The sequence below is a fragment of the Pelmatolapia mariae genome, linkage group LG18 (genome assembly GCF_036321145.2).
Source record: "Pelmatolapia mariae isolate MD_Pm_ZW linkage group LG18, Pm_UMD_F_2, whole genome shotgun sequence".
In the NCBI taxonomy this organism is placed as follows: Eukaryota; Metazoa; Chordata; class Actinopteri; order Cichliformes; family Cichlidae; genus Pelmatolapia; species Pelmatolapia mariae.
Genome location: NC_086243.1, coordinates 15,753,177 through 15,773,302, shown reverse-complemented (window position 1 = coordinate 15,773,302; position 20,126 = coordinate 15,753,177). Strand labels below are relative to the sequence as shown.

Sequence of the window (20,126 nt, the reverse complement as noted above, 5' to 3'; positions counted from 1 at the left end):
GTTTAGATGGTAGAGTGTTAGCACTGCTAATAGGGCTAGCCTTCTACTAGTAGTACTAGTTGTAACTGTGCTTTTGTACCAAGCAGACTTGCAAACTACTTTATCAGTTTATAGAGGCCTATAAAATGATACATGCAATAAGCTCAAGGTGGTGTGTCCTGTGTCATAGTGCCACACCACAGTTTTCTGTTTCTGAGGATGCTTAGTGGCCTAATTGTGCATGGCTGAAGTATCTGCTCACAGTTGATGGCATATTTTGTATTGCACTAAAGTAAAAACTAGATTGTTGGAATGCTAGTGAAAATGTTGAATGTGTACAAAAGATAATGTGATTTTTACGAAACAGGCTAAAATATTTAATATCACTGGCCACAACTTATTTCTGATAAGACAACAATTTAAAATTGTCAAATGAAGACCCAGGTGTTTGATGCCTTAACATGACCTTTGTGCACCAAGTATTAAATAACTAAGTGTCTTTTTCATATGTTTTGAAATGTTTTTCTCATCCATCATGCCCCGCTGTGGGCAGCTCTGCTGCAAACACTTATAAACAACTGAGTCATCCTCACAGTAATTTTAAACAGGGATTTGTTTGTTGCACTAAACTCTGTACTTAAATGTAATATTGACACCTCTTGCTCATATTCAGATGTAAAGGGTTTTAAGCCTTTGGTTAATGTATTTAATAATTTATTTTTTAATGGTTTTGTTCTGTTATAATCAATGGTCATTCAATGCTAGGCCCTGTCTTTATTAAAGGATTCATATTTTTTATAGAAATAAAGATGATCTAAAGCTGTAAAGCCCATGTGATTTGGTTATTACTAAGCTAAACCCAACTAAGATGCTAAATATCTCAAAAACCTATGAAGTAACGCACACAGATGCATTCTTGTGCTCATTTTCACCACTGCAGTGATATCTGCAGAAATTTGTTGAGTGGTTCGGTGGAAGACTTCATCCAGTGGTTTCAGGGAAGGAGTGTTATGGCCACAGCTGAACCTGCTGTGATGTCTGCCTCCATGGGTGTGTCCTACCACCTGTCCTGCCATAGGTACTGCCCTTCTGCACAGCTGTTTCTACTCAGCAATTAGCCCCATGAACTTAAGGCCAGAGTGAGGAGAGCTGCAGTGCCAGAGATCCTCTTTGGTTTGCCATGTGTGAGCTGTGTGTGTTCCGGATATTTACTCCTATGTTGTGGAGAGGACCATGTTTTTGGTAGCTTACACTTTTTAACTTATGCTTTTGTTTAGTGACCAGTGTCTGTGCTGTGCTGTTTGTTTCTTTCCTTGCCAGCAGCTTGCCATCTCTTTCAGTTTGATTATTTATAAAAAATCTTAACTTTTTTTTGCCTCCATGTCTTCTTCAACCAGGACACTTTTTTTTGCACATCTCCTGGGCTTTTTAGGGGAGAAACGAGGAGAAACAAGCTCTGTTGTTTTATAAGAATCCTACTAAAGCAAACACTTCAACATGTGTTGTAGGACAATCCAGTTTATGTGGATTCTTTAAGTTTGTAAGGACCTGACTGTATCTTTGAGCTCTCCAATCAGTGCCTGGGTTGGATTGGGAACAAGTGAAATGTAAACAATGTACACATTTTCTCTTTTTGAAGCTTTAAAATTAAACTGAAAGGTCTGTAAACAACAGGTCTTATGATAATGACAGTGTTACTGCTGTCAGATTGATGATCAGGTGATTTAAACAAGTAAAGCAGACATCAAAACTGACAGCAAATTTCAGGGTGTGAAGTATCAAAAACTTTGGACATATTTACAGTAACACCAATAAATGAATGGAATGATAACCAACTAAGCATAGCTATAGCAGGGAACTGACTGTAAATAAACATATCAGAATTCCATAAAACCATAGCATTTATGAGATATTTATGAGAGCTTATCATACAAATTTCATGCTGTGTCAGAAGCATGAAATTTGGTGCTATAACTCTTGTGTCATATTAACGAAATGGAATAGATCAGTGCTTATTTACTTAAATGTCTGGGTTTTGTGAGTAATAATCGGGCACACTAAGTCCTCCCATCATTAAGTGACTGACATTGTGAATGTTTTGTCCATTTTTAAATAAAATCGATGCTAATAAATGAAAATGTTCCACAATTTTGTCCCTGGGACAAACACATTAAAACTAAAACTACATTTTTAATTAGTATGAGCCCAATAATAGATTTTGTTTGGATGCTAAAGTGTTGCCTTAACTACAGTGCGTTTTTGTCACTTCACATTCCCTCTGCGCTATAGCCCCCGTTTCATCTCTATTCCTCCCCTCATACCTTCTTTGGCTCTTTAGCAACTAGCGATTGACTCTGCAGTGGTACAGTATAGTGAAAGCTGAATGTACAGTACAGCACCATCACCAAGTCTGTAACTCTGGGTCTGATGCCAGCTCCCTGCACCCTCCACCCATTCTCTCTTTATTCCTCTCTGACCTTTCCTTATTTGCATGTGGATGCTGTTGTTGAGGCATTTTGCTGACCTATAACGTCCTGTTATGTTCATTGTGTAGATTTTACATAGCGAGGGAATGTTCCCATGGTAGCTGTTATCATATATTTCATTGTCCTTGTGGTGCAAGGTCACATGAGCACAAGAAAGAGGTTTTGAAATATAGTAAAATGTTGCAGTATATACTGTAAAGTACTTTTTTAGCAGTGTGCTGAATGCGACGGCAGAGATTGTCATAGTGTTTGTTTGGCTGACTGGTGACTTGGAAAAATAAAATAAAACCCAGCATCCTCTTTAATTTGTTTTGTCTTGTACAAATCTAGTATTAATGTTTTACCAATTTGAGTATCTATAGGCAACTCTCTTCTACTTGGATATGCTCGCTTTAATTTTAATGGTTTATGCTATGGCACCACCTGGTGTTGAAAATGGCACATAGTCATCATGGGTCAAAATGCATAATGAGATCGTGAACCTTCTCGTTTGGATAGTAAGTCATAACTGAAAACACATTTTAAGGTCTTTAGAGCTTGAAGTGCACACGGTGAGTGTCATCTGGAGATATACTGTCATATAAAATATATGTAAAGGCTTTTTATAGAGTCACAACTCCACTGTCCAATATTGCAAGTGCCTAATTCAGTTCGGGACCGCATTTACGCCACACTGTGATGTTCCAACAAATCCTCATCCTGGAATTGACTTGCCCTGATCTAGCAGCTGACTTTTCACTTTCACACATTAACAAAAGACGCAGTGGGACTCCGAGATCTTCCACGTAAAGTGCTGTAGCGAAACCAAACCGGTTACTTCTATTGTTCTTGCTCTCGTTGTTTCTGCACACTGTTCCTGTTCCATTCAGGAGAAAAATTGACACTTTTCACAAAACCGGCTCTGTCACGATCAGCTTAAAGCGTACATCCTGATCTATATCAAATCCATATATGAAATTTAGCGAAATAATGAACGCACTGCTGCCGCACTTGAAAGGACACTTCGGTGGCCCTTGTTGGGGTGGCTGTAGCTCAGGCGGTAGAGCAGGTCATCTACTCATCGGAAGGTTAGTGGTTCGATTCCTGGCTTCCCCTAGTCTGCATGCCAAATGTCCTTGGGCAAGACACTAAACCCAATCGGTCTCCGATGCATCCGTCGGAGTATGAATGTTAGCTAGAAAGCACTTAGAATGCGAATGCGCTTTGAGTGCTCAGAAGAGTAGAAAAGCGCTACATACGAACCAGTCCATTTACCACTACTCGCTCTTTCATAACGCAGTGACTGAGCCATAAACTTTCTGTTACTATCACGCATCGCAAAACATCATTGACTTCAAAGCGATGGCCTGCAGCTGACGTTGTCCGCTTCTTCCCGGTGATTTGTGAAAACGTAGAAGGGGGTAAAAAAGAAAGAGGAAAACTACTGGCTCTCGGAGTCCAACATCTGTGCGGCCAAAGCTTCGGATCGTGTCGCTTTTTAGCTGTCAGCTCCGCATTACCTCACTCGTGGCCTGCCACTTACCCCTGCAGTTTAACTTTGGCGTGCGCGCTCTCTCTCTCTTTCTCTCGTTCAGTCTTCACTCTCTCTCTCCCTTCCCATCTCCTTTCCTGCTATTACGTCCGCTGCTGGTAAAGACGCGGAGGCAGGAGGAGGAGGGGGCTGTACAATTAAGAGCACATTGTAACGTCCTTGCGTTGCCTGCTGTGGCGGAAGAGGAGTGTGCCGTGAACGCGAATGACCGTCGGTGGACAAGAAGAGGAAAGACGGAGAGAGTTAGAGGGTTAGAGAGAAAGGGAGAGCGAGAGAGGGGGGAATCACTCAAAATGCCTCGTTTTAGCGTAATTTGTCCTGCAGACTGTGCCCTTCCGGCGTTTTGAGGGGCTGCTGTGAGAGCCTGTAGAGAAAGGCTGGCTGGCTGGCTACGCTATGCTGCCTGACCCTGCTGTGTTGTGATAGCGTTGTCCGATTGTTTGGATTGAGGAAGGCTCCCATCAACCCAAATCAATGAGGATTCTGAGGCCATTCCTTCAGAAAGGAGCGCATATGCTGCAGTGTTTCTGTGGACAACGATCGAAGTCGACCACAATCACCAACGGTGAGAGACATAGCATTATAGCTGTCTTTGCTTTGCATGCTTTCTCTCTTGAGTGATAAAAGAAAAGGGGAAAGGGAAAAGAAAGGGGGGATTTATAGAGAAGGGGAGGAGGGGATGAGTGGTTTTATCAAACACCAGAGGTTGTGTGAGTAACATCTTCCGAGTCTGCAGTGGAGGGAGGCTCTCCTTGTGCTCCTCGCGTCTGTCCCGAGTTTTCTGTGCAGTCTTCGGCCGTCGCGGATAGCTGCTGGCAGTCAGCTGTAAGTCGCACTACTCTGGAGAGGAGAGGGCTCCTGATACTGTACAAGCCCGTGCTATATTTGTTTCTAGTGGTGCAACTGAAGCGGGCCAAAAATGGATAACGCAGGGATCAAGTCATTAAAGTTCAGGGGCCTGGAGAAGCAGCGCTCCTTCAGGGCCCCAAACGACCAGCACCACGGATAGCGCCACAACAGAAGGGCTCCTGTTCCAGTCAGTATTTTTCTTTCTTTCTTTTTGTTTATGCCAAGCCACATTGATTGATTGGTTGGTTGGTTGATTGCATTTTGTACAATTAGACCTCTTAGGGTTTAGTGGGATACAGTACAAACTCAGTTTAAAACTACTCAACTCCCTCTGTGCTTCACTGATACATGTTTTTTGGTATGAGGTTAGGCCTAATTAAATTTGGGTCCCTCGAAGACCCCTCTGGAAGTCCCCAAAGTACCACTGTAGCTTTAACTACTTTAATAGATATGTATACAGCTTTTTTTTAAAACGTAACCTATGCTGCTTAGAATTTGTATATATGAAAAAAGACCACTTAAGGATACAAAACTGCAATGACATGCATAAGCACACACACAAGCCCACACACAGCCACCACTTATCAGTCTTTGGCAACAAGCCTAAGATCCCTGCCATGTCCTCTAGTCATGTCTCAGGCAATTCACTGCAATGCTGCTGTTGTTCATTCATAACACAGTTCTACTGTCTCCATAGGCGTGGAGAATTCCCCAGTATTGCCAGTGCAAACCAGAAGTTTTATTTTTGTTACTGGGAAACAAATGCAACACCTCCTCTTGTTACTTGCAGTACGTAGGATCTCAGCTGGAGCAGTTTGGAAATTCAGGGCAGACAATTAGAAACTCCATTAAGCACAGTTGATTCCTCTGAGGTAGTTGGACCAAAAGCAGCATGCACCCTGGGATCTGTAGGACTTGGATATGAAGCACTATCAGTCCTTATTCTGCATCTCTGCTCACTGTTAGATGAACCCTTTGACCTCAATCAAAACTTTATGAGTCAGCGCATGGGTGTTGACAGAAATGACTGCAAAGCATGACTGCATGGACTGAGTTAAGGATCTTTATAAGATCAAATTGCTTCAGATAAATAGTTTGTTTAAACTTTGGACTTTTTTCAATCATTTTGAAGGTTAATGTTTGATTTTCTATATTTATATTATTATGGTGGTATGGTGGTATGGCTAAAGACCGGTCTCACAGTTTCATTTCCAATTACAGCTAAAATATAAGGGAAGTATGAGTTTTGAGTGATGCTGCCATGCTGGCAGCATTTTTTCCCCATTTTTCTCTCTGATAACCTCAGAATAACTCAAAAATATTGTCCATAGAAAGTGAAACAAACCCATTTAATTGACTTAACTTTCTATATGAAGTTGCCAAAGTCTGCATTTTGCATGCCAATCTCATTGCATCATTCTCTCTTACAGTCTGAACAGTACAAGATCATGGAAGCAGCAAGGAGCAGGAAGTGAAGTGTTATGTGCTTCATTTTTCAGGCGCAAAATTCACCCCGTAAGGACTTCTGGTGAACTATGTGTGTGTGAGCAGGCTTAAATGTTTGCACCTGCTTTGTAGTATCAGATTTGCACCTGGCTTTTGTGGTGTTAAAGTTTTCCCTCTTTGTCTCCAGTCTTGGAAGTGTGCTGCTTAGGGCTATGGTGTGAACAAAACAAACACACTCGGGTGTTGTAAACTACTGCAAACCACTGCATTAAATATGAACGGTTTATAATGTCACATAATAATGTCACAGCAGCCGATATATTGAAATAGGAGAGGTGGGTAAAATATATCAGTAAGGGTTCCACGGCACAGTATAAGGACACCAGATGTCAGGAGCACCTAGAGCCCCAGTATTGTGGTTAATGTGTGGCAGGTACAGGATACTGTGTGGTGGGTGTCATAGTAGCAACGCTAACAGACCCAGCAGCACTTTATATTTGCCACTTGGTCAGTTTTCAGTAAGTGATGAATATAACATTAGGTTTAGGTTTAGGTTAAAGTACTTCTTGTAATGTCAGTATATAATGTTTTGTAACATTAGGTTTAACACTCATAGCAAATGCCGCTGTATATATATAATTTGAACTTGAACTACTAAGGTCACAGAGGAGTGTGACCTCCTGAATGCAGCAGTAATGGTAGAGGACGTACAAGAACACGATTGGATAAAGAGCTGACACACACACATACAGAGATTCCTTAGTGTATTAGTTTCCAAGGCAGACGTCACGGTCAGTGGAAATGTTAATAAAAGATTCAAGATTAATTTTAATCTTCGGCACAGTGTTGCACAACAAAATTGCAAATCAATCAAAAACACTAAATAAATACATTAATAGTAGGGGTGGCACATGGGCGCAGTGGTTAGCACCGTTGCTTCAATGAAAAACATTCTAGGTTTGAATCCACTGCTGTGCTTTTTTGTGCTGACTTTGCATGGTTGCCCATGTGCCTTTGTGGGTTCTCTCTGGCCTCCTAAACAGTCCAAATACATGCTTGTTGATGAACTGAAGGTTCTAAATTGGACATATGTGTGAATGTGAGTGGTTGCCTGACTCTGTGTGTTAGCTTAACACCATCATCTTACTGTAATGCCTAGCCCCATGTGCAACAGGCTCTGCTGACCAATAGCTTAGAAACAGGAAACCCTCTTAAACTTAGCGCTGCATTTCCTTTCCTCCCCAGCAATATACACACCATGTTTGCAGTCAACTGGATGATGACTTGACTAGAAATGTGAACACACACACACATGCGGACAAACACACATCACGCATACAGACATGACTCGATTTATCGGAGCGAGATGCAGGAATCTAGACTTTGTCTCATATTGTGCTGCACTAGATGTAATTAAAATTAAAATCTGATTGTTTTGTTCAGCCGTACGGCTTTTATCTCCTTTTCATGTTGATTCATGTTGTTTAGGTAGTAGAAGTTTTTAAGGAGCATTTTGAGTCACAGAATGTCTCATATTCTCTCACGTTTCTACTCTGCGCTTCCCGAGGAGCTGGCATGAGCGTTTAGCAGACATTACGCTATGACAACCAGTTCTAGCTATTGTGAGTCAACAGATCTGTGAGGTATCTCAAGGACACAGAGAAGTGACAAACTTCAGAGATAGGAAACAGTGAAAGTAGTTTCTCTCCAAAGTGGTTGTGGTTCATTTATTCTCCACAAGGGGGCAGCAGATATACAAAAAAAATGTTTCTCTGAACAAGCTGCACGTCTGGCAAGGCCACATAGACTCTGGCTGTGGTTTATTTCTGTTCACTGAATTGATTCATCACAGTTAAATTTGTACATTTAATGAGAAAGTCTCACATAAAACATCTTTTTAAAAGATAAATGCTCCAAATGCATCAGCATACTTGCTTCCATTTTTGCCCTTAATGTTCATATTATTTAACCAAGAAAAAAAAGAAGAACATTTGACAATAATAACAAACTCACACAGTCTCTGTAACCATGACAGCCAATCTTCAGAGTCAAAATCACTTGAAATGACAATTTAAATTATTACTCTATACTATCTGCAGTGAGTTTTATAACAGCAGTGTTTCACTGATTTTGGATGTATCGTTTCTGGAGTGAAGGGAACATTAATTGTCTCTGGTAGAAGGAGGAAGCCAAACAGATCCTCATTAGGGAATACTTTATCTTTCCCCGACAAAGACGTATGTCCATGTCTGTGGTGCGTACGAGCTCCCTCCCATTTCTGAGAAAACTCACTTTGTACTCGGAACCACAAGCTCTGTTTTTCCTTTCTTAGAAGCACGCAGTATATCACATCCAAAGTGATGAATGTTGTATTGAGACTATTATTAATTTTTCTTTATACTGCAGTGTCAAATTAATATCTACCACTCACTGGCAACTCAATAGGAATACAAAAGGTTTTTGATTTAGAATCTGATTGAATCCAAGCCTCGGTTCCTAACTTTTTTTTCTTGCCTATCTTAGTATGTAAGATTTTATCTGCCCTCCATCTCCCTTTCTCTCTCTATCAGTCTTTTCTCTCTCTCTCTCTCTCTCTCTCTCGCAGATACTTTAGAAAAATGCAAATGACTGACGCGGGTATCAGCACTTCACATTCACATTCCTTCATCCATTTTATCCAAATCTTACATAAAAGAGACAGACAATAGCAGGCAAAAGAAAATCTCTCTCCGTCTTTCGCTCGGTCTCTCCTCTTTCCTCGTCTTGCTGTCTCTACAGATTCAGTTTGGTGAGAGAATGTCAAACCAAGTCCTAGAAAAAGCCTCTAAATGTTTCATGCTCTTTCATCACGGGGATGCTGCTAAAGACACGCGTGTTTTTCCTAACACAGAATGCATCTGTGCTGTGCTGTGTGTGTTCTCCTTAGCCATGCAACAAAAGGAATGAAACCAGAGGCACATAAACATGATGTCCATCATGCCTGCAGGTTATTCTGGCTGGTGCGTTTTACATTGATTTACCTTTACTGCTACAGTGATCCTCATCCTCTTAATTGTGCTGAAGACAGCTGCAGAGAAGCAATCAATTGGTTTGCAATTGTTCCTAGTCAGATGGAAACACATGCAGAATAGGCCTACAGGGTGCTCTCACGATGCTTTCACACGAACTGAGGGGCCAAGATGTGTTTGAAGGCAGTTCAAAGCTTTAGTGTCACAGTGTTATTTGTTGATTGTTGTCATTTTTGTTCATTGGGGCTGTACTTTCATTTCCATCACATGAATCCATCTGTTGTGTCATTTTGTGGATCTTCAGTTTTGCCCGAATGTGTGTGTTTCCCGCTCATACTCTGTGTGTTGGACCCTGTTGCGGTTGATCCTTTAAGCCAGACTTAACATGCTCTTTGCGTGGCCACTGTTTTCTTTACAAAATAAAATGTGTGCTCCTATCTCTTTGATAGGCCTATAAGCTGTGAGGGCAAGAATGCCGTGTAGTATAAGCCAAAGCTGATTAAGAATCAACTCTGTATGCAGTTTGCAGTTTCATGCAGCCTTCTCACATTTTCAAACTGCTTTGCAACTTCGGATTTGAAGTGTAATTAAAAGAGACAATTGTGAGATGAGTCGCCCCAGTTTGAACGCGCACATAATCCAAAAGGACTCACGTGCACGCGCACCCATTTCTCAAAGGGAAGAAGAAGAAAAAACACCCAGCCCCTCCCCCTTTTTAAGTTTACATTTTGCAATACAAATTACAATATTCGCAAATTTTCGAGATTGGGATCATTCATTTGTCCCGTGCAACTCCTAACTAACCTCAATCACGTATGATTGCGTTAAAAGAGTTGGAGAGGGAGACAAGGGGTGAGAGAGACAGAGAGGGAGAGCGAGAGAGAGAGGGAGGGAGGGAGAGAGAGAAGCTGTGGACCGCCACCATTCACTCGCACATACACACACAGTATTCATTCGGGACTCGCTGGAAATAATGCTTAGGTCACTTTATTATTTGTGCGCTACAATGAAAAGCACTCCGGCGTGTGTTCGCCTCAACTAATTGTTGCTTTTCAGACGGGAATCACTCCCTGCAGGCTTAAATTACATCTCTGCAGCATCCTTGCAGAGTAGCCTCTGCTCGCCGATTCCATTTTTTCCCCGACTGCATTTAAGCGGTGCCATCGACGGAACCTGAGACTGGTTCACATACACGGGCTCCTACACCGCATCCTGGACCGGCATCGGACGATCTCTTTGAGCATGGAGTAAAAAGATCATTACGGAAAGAAAAAGTTAGTAGTCTTCTCCACGCACGAGCAGTGCCCCTGGGTTTGGGTTTAATGCTTATCGAAAGGCGTCAGGAACCCAGAGGGTAGGCTGGTGTGCAGATGAGGAAAACGATGTCGTGCTCGTCAGCCGCGGCGCTGTTCACCTGGAATACCTGAAGCGCTCTCTCCTATGGCACGCAGCAGCATCAACTTAGAAACACTGTTGCATGTTTTCATGTCTGATATCTGGGCCCCTTTGGCCTAACCCTTAGATATTTTATATAAGATCGGTTGCTGTTGATTTTATAAGCCCGAGTGTCGAAGCAAAACTCGCAGCAGCTAATCATATTTATAGATATATATCTAAATATTCTCTACTGTCCCCACAAGAGGATGCTGCCCGAAGCGCAATGATGCCCTGGACTCGAAGGATTTTCGTGATCAGTATGACATTTAGTTAAAAAAAAAAAACCCAACAAACTCGTGGACCTAAGGACAGAATCAACGTTCTTATTTTTTTTATTTCCGCCACACGCCAATTACCTACAGTGAGATCCGACATCTGCCGAAGTAGACTTTCCGTTTTCAGACTCGGTTCGGGGAGATGGCCGCGATCGCCAGCTCCCTGATCCGGCAGAAACGCCAGGCGAGGGAATCCAACAGCGACCGGGTCTCGACTTCGAAACGTCGCCCCAGCCCCAGCAAAGACCCCCGCTCTCTTTGCGAGAGGCATTTCTTGGGGGTCTTCAGCAAAGTCCGTTTCTGCAGCGGCAAGAAAAGACCCGTTCGGCGGCGACCAGGTCAGTGCCGTAGATTTTTTTTTGTTCTTGTTGCTTTTTTCTTTAAACTGATGTGTGTTACGTCTGTGTATGGAAGCGGTTTCCCCCAACCTCCCCCCACCACCACCACCACGCGCCACCCCGCCCCTCTTTGAAGCAGCAGAGGCATTATACTGCAGTCAAGGGCTTCAATCTGAACCGGAGGAGAAGGTAGATTTTCTCCGCGGTGCGAAAAAGTAAAAAAAAGAAAAAAAGAATCCACCTGTTCCATGAGGTCTTCTTGTTGTCTGTCTATCCCACCGCAACCCTCCCCCACATACCGAGCGGGACCGGCCAGAATGCACGGTGGATGATCTACATGCCGTGACGTTACCAGTTTATGCATCGTGATAGTGCTCTGATCAGAATAATAAATTAACCCCTGAGCAAAAATTCTTCCCTGGCCAAAGCTCGAGCGGGATTTGACTCAAAAGCAATACAATAAATCTAAGCCTCTGATTTTTTATTTTCCCCCACACATAATAATCCCCAGCCCGACCCCCCAATTACACAATTACACAATTGCAACTTGAATAGCTATATGGAAGAAAAAGAAGAAGAAACCTGCTTTAAAATGGCCCAAATTCAATATTAATGCAGGTTGGGGGTAAGGAGCGGAGATAAGTTGCACTGCAGTGCACCAAGGCTCTTTTCAGATTAAATGTTTTAATGGTAAATGTTTATTGCTTATTGCAGAGAGGGAGCTTTACTGCAGTGAAGGGAGGTATAGCTTTAGTGATTAAGAGCTGCCCTGGCTGTATTGATATACAAAGACTCAGGTACTACTACAATTCACGTAAATTCACGTAACCTTCTCTCTCTCTCTCTCTCTCTCTCTCTCTTTTTTTAAACAATTCGAAATGTTTCTGTCCTGGTGCACAGATAACAAGCGAAGAGTGCAAGTCACCTCCCCCTCCTCACTATCCAGATAGTTCTGGTTTGTGATGAGCGACAGTAAGATCCATTCAGTGTCCCAACAGACAGATGAGGAGTGAGACAGACAGGCAGTCAGGCATCAATATTTAAGGCAGAAAGGGAGAAAAACGGAGACAGTCACCCAGCCAGCCAGACAGACAGCTTTAAAACCCTGTAGTCTTGCAGCTTCCACAGACAATCCAACCTCAGTGTCAAAACTGCAGCAAATTACTTGATTAAAAACATAACCAGACAGCCAAAGCAGTCAGTCCTCCAGACACTAACGGGCAGGTAGGTAACTCCTTCCACATGGCCAGTCACAAAGCAGACAGACAGACAGGGAGGCAGACAGATGCTGTATGTCCTCTAATTGATTATCCATATATTTCCACTGATGTGTTGCCATATATTTGCTTATAAACAACCGATACACTGGAGAATTTATGAATTCTGCCTGTTTAAAAGCCTGTTGTTTTTCCTTCTATTCCCCCCCCCACCTCGTAAGATGCACCCTCGAAACCTCCACAGGTGTCCCATAAGGGCTGCAGGCTAGGTCAGTAGCTCAGCCTCCATCCGTGTGTGCTGTGTTTCTTCTCGTCTCCACCCCATCTCGCGCCCATGTCGACTTCCCCCTCGGCCAGGGAGGGGTGGGGAGGGACAGAGAGGGAGGGACAGAGAGGGAGGGAGGGTGGGAGGGACCTGGGGCTTCAACACCTGTCTGACAGCCGGCGACCCTCTCCCTTGCTGACTTTCTTCTTCTCCCCCCCCTTCATCTCTCCTTCCTGTGTGGCTTTCTTGGACTTTTAAAGCTTCATTTCTGACCTGTTTCTAGCTAAAACTCTCCTATAGCCAGCCGTCTGTTGCTCCTCTGTCTCCTCTCCCTGCCTCTTCTCATTTCGTTTCTGCCCCATTCTCTTTGTCAGTCAGTGTTGGATCAGTCTCTATCCTCGCTCCCCGTCTTGTGTCTGTACTACTGTGTAAATGTTCTAGAGGTTTTTCTCTTTTAATTGTAGTGTATATTGGTGTATATGGATATGATGTGTTCCTCCCTGTGAAGCGTTATAGAACAGGTGATCATTCACCATTTCATGGTCATGACGCCATTTGTCAATGTACCTAAATGTTTTTGTCCTTCTGTATTGGTATGAAGTAAATCTGTTGATGTTCTAGCGGCCCGTGCACTCACAGGGTGGCCTTAAGCTTGTTGCAGCTGAAAGACGCACAAACACATGTTGGAAACACTGGAGTTTATCTGGAAGTCTGTTCATGCCTGCACACACACAAGCACACGCACATGTGCGCACACACACACACACACACACACACACACACACACACACACACACACACACACATGCTGGCTCTGTAAATGATTGGAAGTGATGAGGCGTTGGCAGTTGCTCAGGCCTGTGCTGAGGCCTTAATTCATGGAAGTGTCTTTATCACATGTGATTTACTGATGCGGCCACTCCCATGTGCTTTCACACACACACACACACACACACACACACACACACACACACACACACACACACACACACACACACACACACACACACACACACACACACACACACACACAAGCACATGCACATGCACATGCTACATTCTCCTTACCCTCCCATGATGGATGATGAAGGGCCTGTCCCAGGAATTGATGCCTCTAACCCACAGGTAGGTGAGATGGGGGAGTGACAGTTAGGATGATGTACAGAGGAACGGACAGCAACTCACGCTCACTGGGAAGTGTTTCTTCGAGCCCTCTTCTCCACATTTTGTCTTCTGAAAAATAAACATAACTAGAGTTTATGCAACAGTAATTATTGCAGTGATCAGCTTTCAAGTAAGTAATCTGTCAGTGCTTTTTGAAGTCTGATCAAAAACCATCCTTCTGTCCTGATAGCAAGCTTGAAAAATGTTTCTTCTGCCAATTCATTTGGGACTTTTTGGGCCTGGTTGGACTAAAATGAATTGCACGTCCTCCAAGAATTTTTATGACCTTGGTGGACAGTCAGGCTTCTTTATTCCAGTCACATACACTATTTATCAGAATGTTTGTGCCTGCAAAGCAAGGATTTCATTAAATGAATGTTTATTTAGGTGCACAAGGAGAAACTAAGTGCCAATTAAATTGTGACAAAACGCATAATTTGTTCCTTTTGTGAGACAGACTGAACTGAGGATTAGTCATATTTAGTATCTATTTGTTTTTCCCAGACTTTACACAAAACAGCGCATTACTGTGCAGCTGTAGAGTAGTATTACTCATGATGAGCCTCAAGAAAACCATGACTGTATATATACTCAGTGCATGATCATATCTTTTATTTTACCTGCTTTAAAAATAGTTTTATTGACTTAATCATCAGGATATAATGATGTCATCTGACTTGGACTTCCTGCTTTTGCACAAAATCAAACAAGAGAAGCATGTTTTATTTCTCAGATAAAAACTGCTTTCCACACATCTGCTTTTACTCAGCATTGCCTGAGGCTGAGAGGCTTTTTTTTGCCCTCAGCTAATCCTCGCTTCCACCTGCTCCACCTGAAGAGAGGAGCACTTTGAGCAGCACTTTGGCCACGCGCCAGAAGTCATACCCTCCAAAGTTGGAGGTCGATACAGGGTTATCTTACTGGGAAACAAAAAAATTAAATAAAATGAAACCTCCCCCAGAACTTCCTTTCTGTTTCCTTTCAGGAAATAAATAACAAGGAAATCATTTGGAGCGCAACATAGAAATATGCCTGTTCAAAAGAGTGATTTCATAAAAAATATCAGTCATATTATTTCTAAAATGCATGGTTGCTTCATACCAAAGAAAGTACTGGCATGTCAGTGTGTATTAAATGTGATTTTAAAAGGATGTTGAAAGGTAAACCACTGTGGGAACGTAACAATATTATTATTGGTTTTCTGTTAACGTGTTGTCCTTGTAAAGGCTTTCCTGTCAAACAGCTACTTAACCTTTTATGGGCTCATGTGCTGCATCAGGTGATTCACAGCAAATTGTCCTTTATAGTGTTATTGATATTAGTGATGCAATATATATATTATTGAAATTGTTAAATGTGTAGTGCTTTTTGTGGGCAATTGTGGAAGCTGGATTGTGCCACAGGAATAGGGAGTTCCTTTAAAATGGCTTATTACAATTGAATAGATACACAAGTCATAAAGTGAACAGTGAACCATCGTTAACCTTTTAGAGACTTTAAATATGACAAAAGAAATAAACTGTAAATGTTTTTAAGTAGAGTAAGTCTATAATTGTTCTGCTGATACGCTCCATCCTCCACAGCCAGCTTTTAATTAATCATGCACTACATTTTATGATTGTGAAACACTTCTTTTGGATTATTTTTATTCTGAGTGTTAGCTGAAAGCAGAGGTATCAGCTAAATTGTGCTTTTTGCTCACCATTATGAGACTGTTGTTCTGACATATTCTTGGTGGGGACGGGGCTGTGGCCGACGGGGGTGTGTGTATGTGTGTGTGCGTGTTACGTGTGTGTGTGTGTGTGTGTGTGCACGTTCCAGAGCCACAGCTGAAAGGCATCGTGACACGACTGTTCAGCCAGCAGGGCTTCTACCTGCAGATGCAGCCGGATGGAACCATCGACGGCAGCAAGGACGAGAACAGCGACAACAGTGAGTGGAGCATTTTGGAAGCCACAGCTTCCAGCGTAAAACATTTAATGGCCACGAGTCGGTTATATAATAGATTGCTGCATTTATACGCTTTAGCATTTTTAATTCTTATATAACTCGTGCTATTTGGGTGACCTAAAGCACTCTAAAATTAATTTATGACACTCTCGCTAAATTGGATTATCTTGATTAAAATAAAGATTTTAAAGGCAAGAAATACCCCAGAGCCGAATGCCCTCTTTTCTGCATATGATTATGTAATAATATGCATATAAATGTGCCAAAATCTGCTCAAATGTTTTATGTATTCCAAGCCTGTTTTCTCAAAAATGACGTAGTCTCTAAATATCATATTTATCTGGTAACTATAATTATTTTGCTATAGTAAAAACAATTCTGGTATCCCCACCAGGTCCCTACTAGGTAAACCATTTCTACTGTGTACACTTCATGATTGAAACTGTCACATTGTTTTGATTGATACAGCTCCAAAGCACGTGTGACCATCACATCAAAATTTCCTTCCTGGAAAAAGCCATTGCTAGAAGTGGTTGTAGGCCCATAGCTTCACTCCATGCCACAAGAACCTCCCCTGCAATATTTCACTGCAATCGACTTTCCATAGTGAACTACCAGTGAATAAATAGTCTCTGGGGTATACCCCATCCACCTCCACAAGAACAGAAAGGAGGGCAAAATCAGCCGTGTCTGTAGAGAGTCTCTTATATTAAAACTTGTAGCTTTTTGTTAAGAGTTTCCTATAAAGGATCAAGGAAGAGACAGCACATATGTCAGGGGGGAACAACTGTCAAAGCTATAATGATGACACTCCCAGTCTGGAGGGAGGCCAAAACAGGAAACCAACCATGACTTTTCTTCCCTAAAACATCCTGCCTTACTTACAGAAAACCGCAGCCACAGCTGCTGGACCAGGGCAGTTATGTGCTGAAATGAATGCTTCACTCCTCTATTGTTGTTGCTGTATATTTTAAGAGGAGATAGATCTTTAATGAGAACCACTTAGAGCATAAAGTGAGGGTCTTCAGGACAAAACGGATTACTGCATAAGGGGGGTGGGAAGGAAAGTGAGAAACATTCACATATAATTCATTTCATGTGTTTAGCTTGAGCAAACAGCTGTTTGTTTGGTTTTTTTGAAGGTTTCCATTGTGTCTAAAAGGTTTTAGCTGGTTGAGGTTTTAGCTGCATGTGAGGATTTCCCCACCTTTAGGTAATCCTCTAGTTAAGCAGTCCCCCTGGCCCAGGGATGGAGGAATGCAGTGAATAATTCAGCCACAGCAAACTAAAAATACCACCTTCTCCGTTTGTACCCAATGAATAATTCTCTATATTAGATGCCTCAAGCATACAGACTGTCTAAAGTAAGACACACAGAGGGAAGAGGCGAGCAGGAGGTGCCACTAGAGGAATTCAAAGTGTAGAATAGAGCAGAAGATGGAGACAGTAAGAGGAAGAGAAAGGGGAAGAATAATCGCTGTCAGAAAAAGAGAAAGGAGATTTTGTATTCAGGTCTTGCACTGAGCCATTGATCTCTTAGCTGGATTATTAGAATAATAGATTATCCTCCACCCTTCAACTACGACATCCTCTGACCCGCCTCATCCAGAGCTTTAGGTGATAGAATGCAGCAATTTATTTTCAGGGGGTGCTTCAGTGGAACCGATGGTAGTGAGGAGCATGATGCCACCTGAATAATAGCAGTGACCTGTGCCCAGAGTGCACTTGGTTTCCATTTTCATTTTTATCAATTGCTTCATTTCAGTGCGGAACGGGAAGCGGTGAGATGAGGACACCTCTGAACAGGAAACAGCTTTAGTGACAAAATGGAGGAAAATGATGATGAAAAATGAGAAAATAATGGAATTTCTTCTTTAATCATGCCTCTCTCATTTTTAAATAGCTCGATTTTATTATGGGTTTGGCAAATTGTGAAAAGTGCTCGACTGAGTACATCACAAAGTTGCTGCCTTCAGGCTCAATATACAGTTACAAGTATGGAAAATTGCTTTAGTGGTAAGCATGACTGGCTGGAAGCTGTACGCTTAACTAACAGCGAGGGCTTAGGCACACCGTTCAATTAATTACCATCCATGTTCAAATTTGAACAGTTATTAATTTGATTGTCATCAGTTGATCACCTACAGTAATTATCTGCACACTCTGAAGCTCTAGAAAGATACTGCTGGTTATGAGACACCTGCGGTTTCAGGCAGTCACGCTTCATCTATCTCTGATGCTCCGGGTTTGATGGATGGAATGAGGATAGACTTCCTTATTACCTGAAGACCCATACGCTAATTTCAAGTGCTTTCAGTTTCCAGCTGGAGTGTGGAGAAAAAAAATAAGCTCTATATAATTGCAAATGTGACAGTGTATACCTGGATTTCTCTCTGGATTTGGAGATATGCCCTTGGCATTTGAAATTTGGCTAAGTTTCTTTCTGAAACTTTTCCTGCAGGGTTTATTTCCTGCTGTGCTAGTATTCCTCACATGAAATTCACTTGCCTGAGTCTAGCCGCTGCAGGATTTCTTGTAGTCGATTACTGCTCTTCTGGAAGACTTGGCATTTTGAGGATTTTGCTTTATTGAGTTGTTTGAACCTATTTTGTCTGGCCCTTTGACGATAACAGATCCCTGGAAAATCGCTTAACTCTTCAAGCGCCAGCCCGGCCTCTCTTTTTTCAGTGAGAGATAGGATTGAGGTGATTAAGGAGGAGGAATCAGCGTGAGAATAGTCATCAGGTAGTTATGGAATCAATCAAATGCTGGTGCTGGGGTAAAAAAAAATGCGAGGCATTTAGATGATAACTGAATGACAGCTTCTGTCAGCTCTCAAATTTTTTGGCAGGCAAATGAGAGCAGGGATTGCGGATCGTAATTATAACATAATAGTGTAGTAGTGGGCCATATTTTATGTCTCTTTTCCTCCCACTATTCAAGCAAGGCCGAACTGTTGATGGTGCCTCTGACAGACACTGCCAGACATCGACGAGACAAACGCAGCAGCCATGAAAGGCTAATGGAAAGAGGAGTGAGGGAGCATACAGAGGAGGTAAAGAAATGACAGAATAAGAAGCAGGGAACAGATGGAAAAATAGCTGAGAAGTCTTAGGAAATCAAACTGAAGGGGCTGAAGTACCCATTCTGTCTGGCCTCAAGGGTATATGTCCATGCATAGCGGCCAGCAGGTATCACGCGCACCACTGGCCCGAGGTCAGGTTTAAACCATTGGCAGCACGTCGATATTTATTGAGTGAAATTGAATCTGTTCAGAGGACAGACCTGTGTTGGCCCAATGCCTTTTTTTCCCCCTGCCAGCCTTTTCTGGTAGTCCCCATTGACACTTGCAGAACAATCACTCCAACATCACGGGGAGTTCACAGTACGCAAAGCACGCCCTCACACCCTCACCAAACCAACGCCCTTGATGGTTCAGTCCGCTCAGGAGATTCAGTAGCATTTGCCTGCAGCAGTTTAGTGATTGATGGGGTCTTAAATCAAAACACAGTTTCGGTTGTTTGCCATCACAGATTTATGTCTACGCTGTTTTATTGACGCTCGTCTCACTGCTTTAAAGATTACGCTGCATACTTTCAGGTACGGATCAGCGTTCAGTAATCACCGAGTCAAAAGCAGGTTTTCAGATTGCAGTGGAATATGATCATAATGAACACTGATGACTTAAAACCTGAACATTTGTGCCTGGACATACTAGCTGCAATCATAATAAGCCTCATTTCTACCGGTACGGCAGTTTATCAATTCCTTTCTGACCGGCAGTGCCAGTTACAATTTCTCATATTGGAGCTGCTGCAAACAGAGTCACATATGTGTGCATAAATAGTACATAGTTGCTTTCATTTTGCAAACTCTAAGCCATCCAGGAGACTTTAATTCAACTAGATGTACAAAGAATCACAGGATGCTTTGTGATTCTTTGTGCAGTTACCTCAGCTAGATGTCATTAAAAAAGTTTTGGATTCCTGCTTTAATGCGTCACTGTGCATCAGAGTTCCCTTTGTCTATGTCCTGCACTGTTCACTTTACTGCTGACAGATAGCCAAAGAACAGAGATCAGAGGGTGTTGTGTCTACAAGAGTTAAGTGAAAACTCAATTGTCCTATTCTGTCCTTTGTGTCTGATGTCTCTCTTTCGTCTCTGCCTCTTTGTAACCGTCT

At 42.4% G+C, this 20,126-nt stretch overlaps 1 protein-coding gene across 6 annotated transcripts in view; it reads left to right on the top strand.

Annotated features, from left to right (window-relative positions):
- The first annotated feature begins 4,117 nt into the window (after positions 1-4,117).
- fgf12a (fibroblast growth factor 12a) overlaps positions 4,118-20,126 on the top strand; it is a 30,547-nt gene continuing 14,538 nt past the window's right edge. For 2 of the 6 annotated variants that reach the window (XM_063462595.1, XM_063462592.1), the window contains exons 1-3: positions 10,242-11,349; positions 12,788-12,835; positions 15,817-15,927. In XM_063462595.1, coding sequence (XP_063318665.1) covers positions 11,154-11,349; positions 12,788-12,835; positions 15,817-15,927 — 355 coding nt within the window. In that variant the 5' untranslated portion in view covers positions 10,242-11,153. Of the gene's footprint in view, positions 4,562-10,241; positions 11,350-12,787; positions 12,836-15,816; positions 15,928-20,126 lie in introns of those variants that run through there. The other 4 variants (XM_063462596.1, XM_063462593.1, XM_063462594.1 and 1 more) reach the window with 3 other exon arrangements.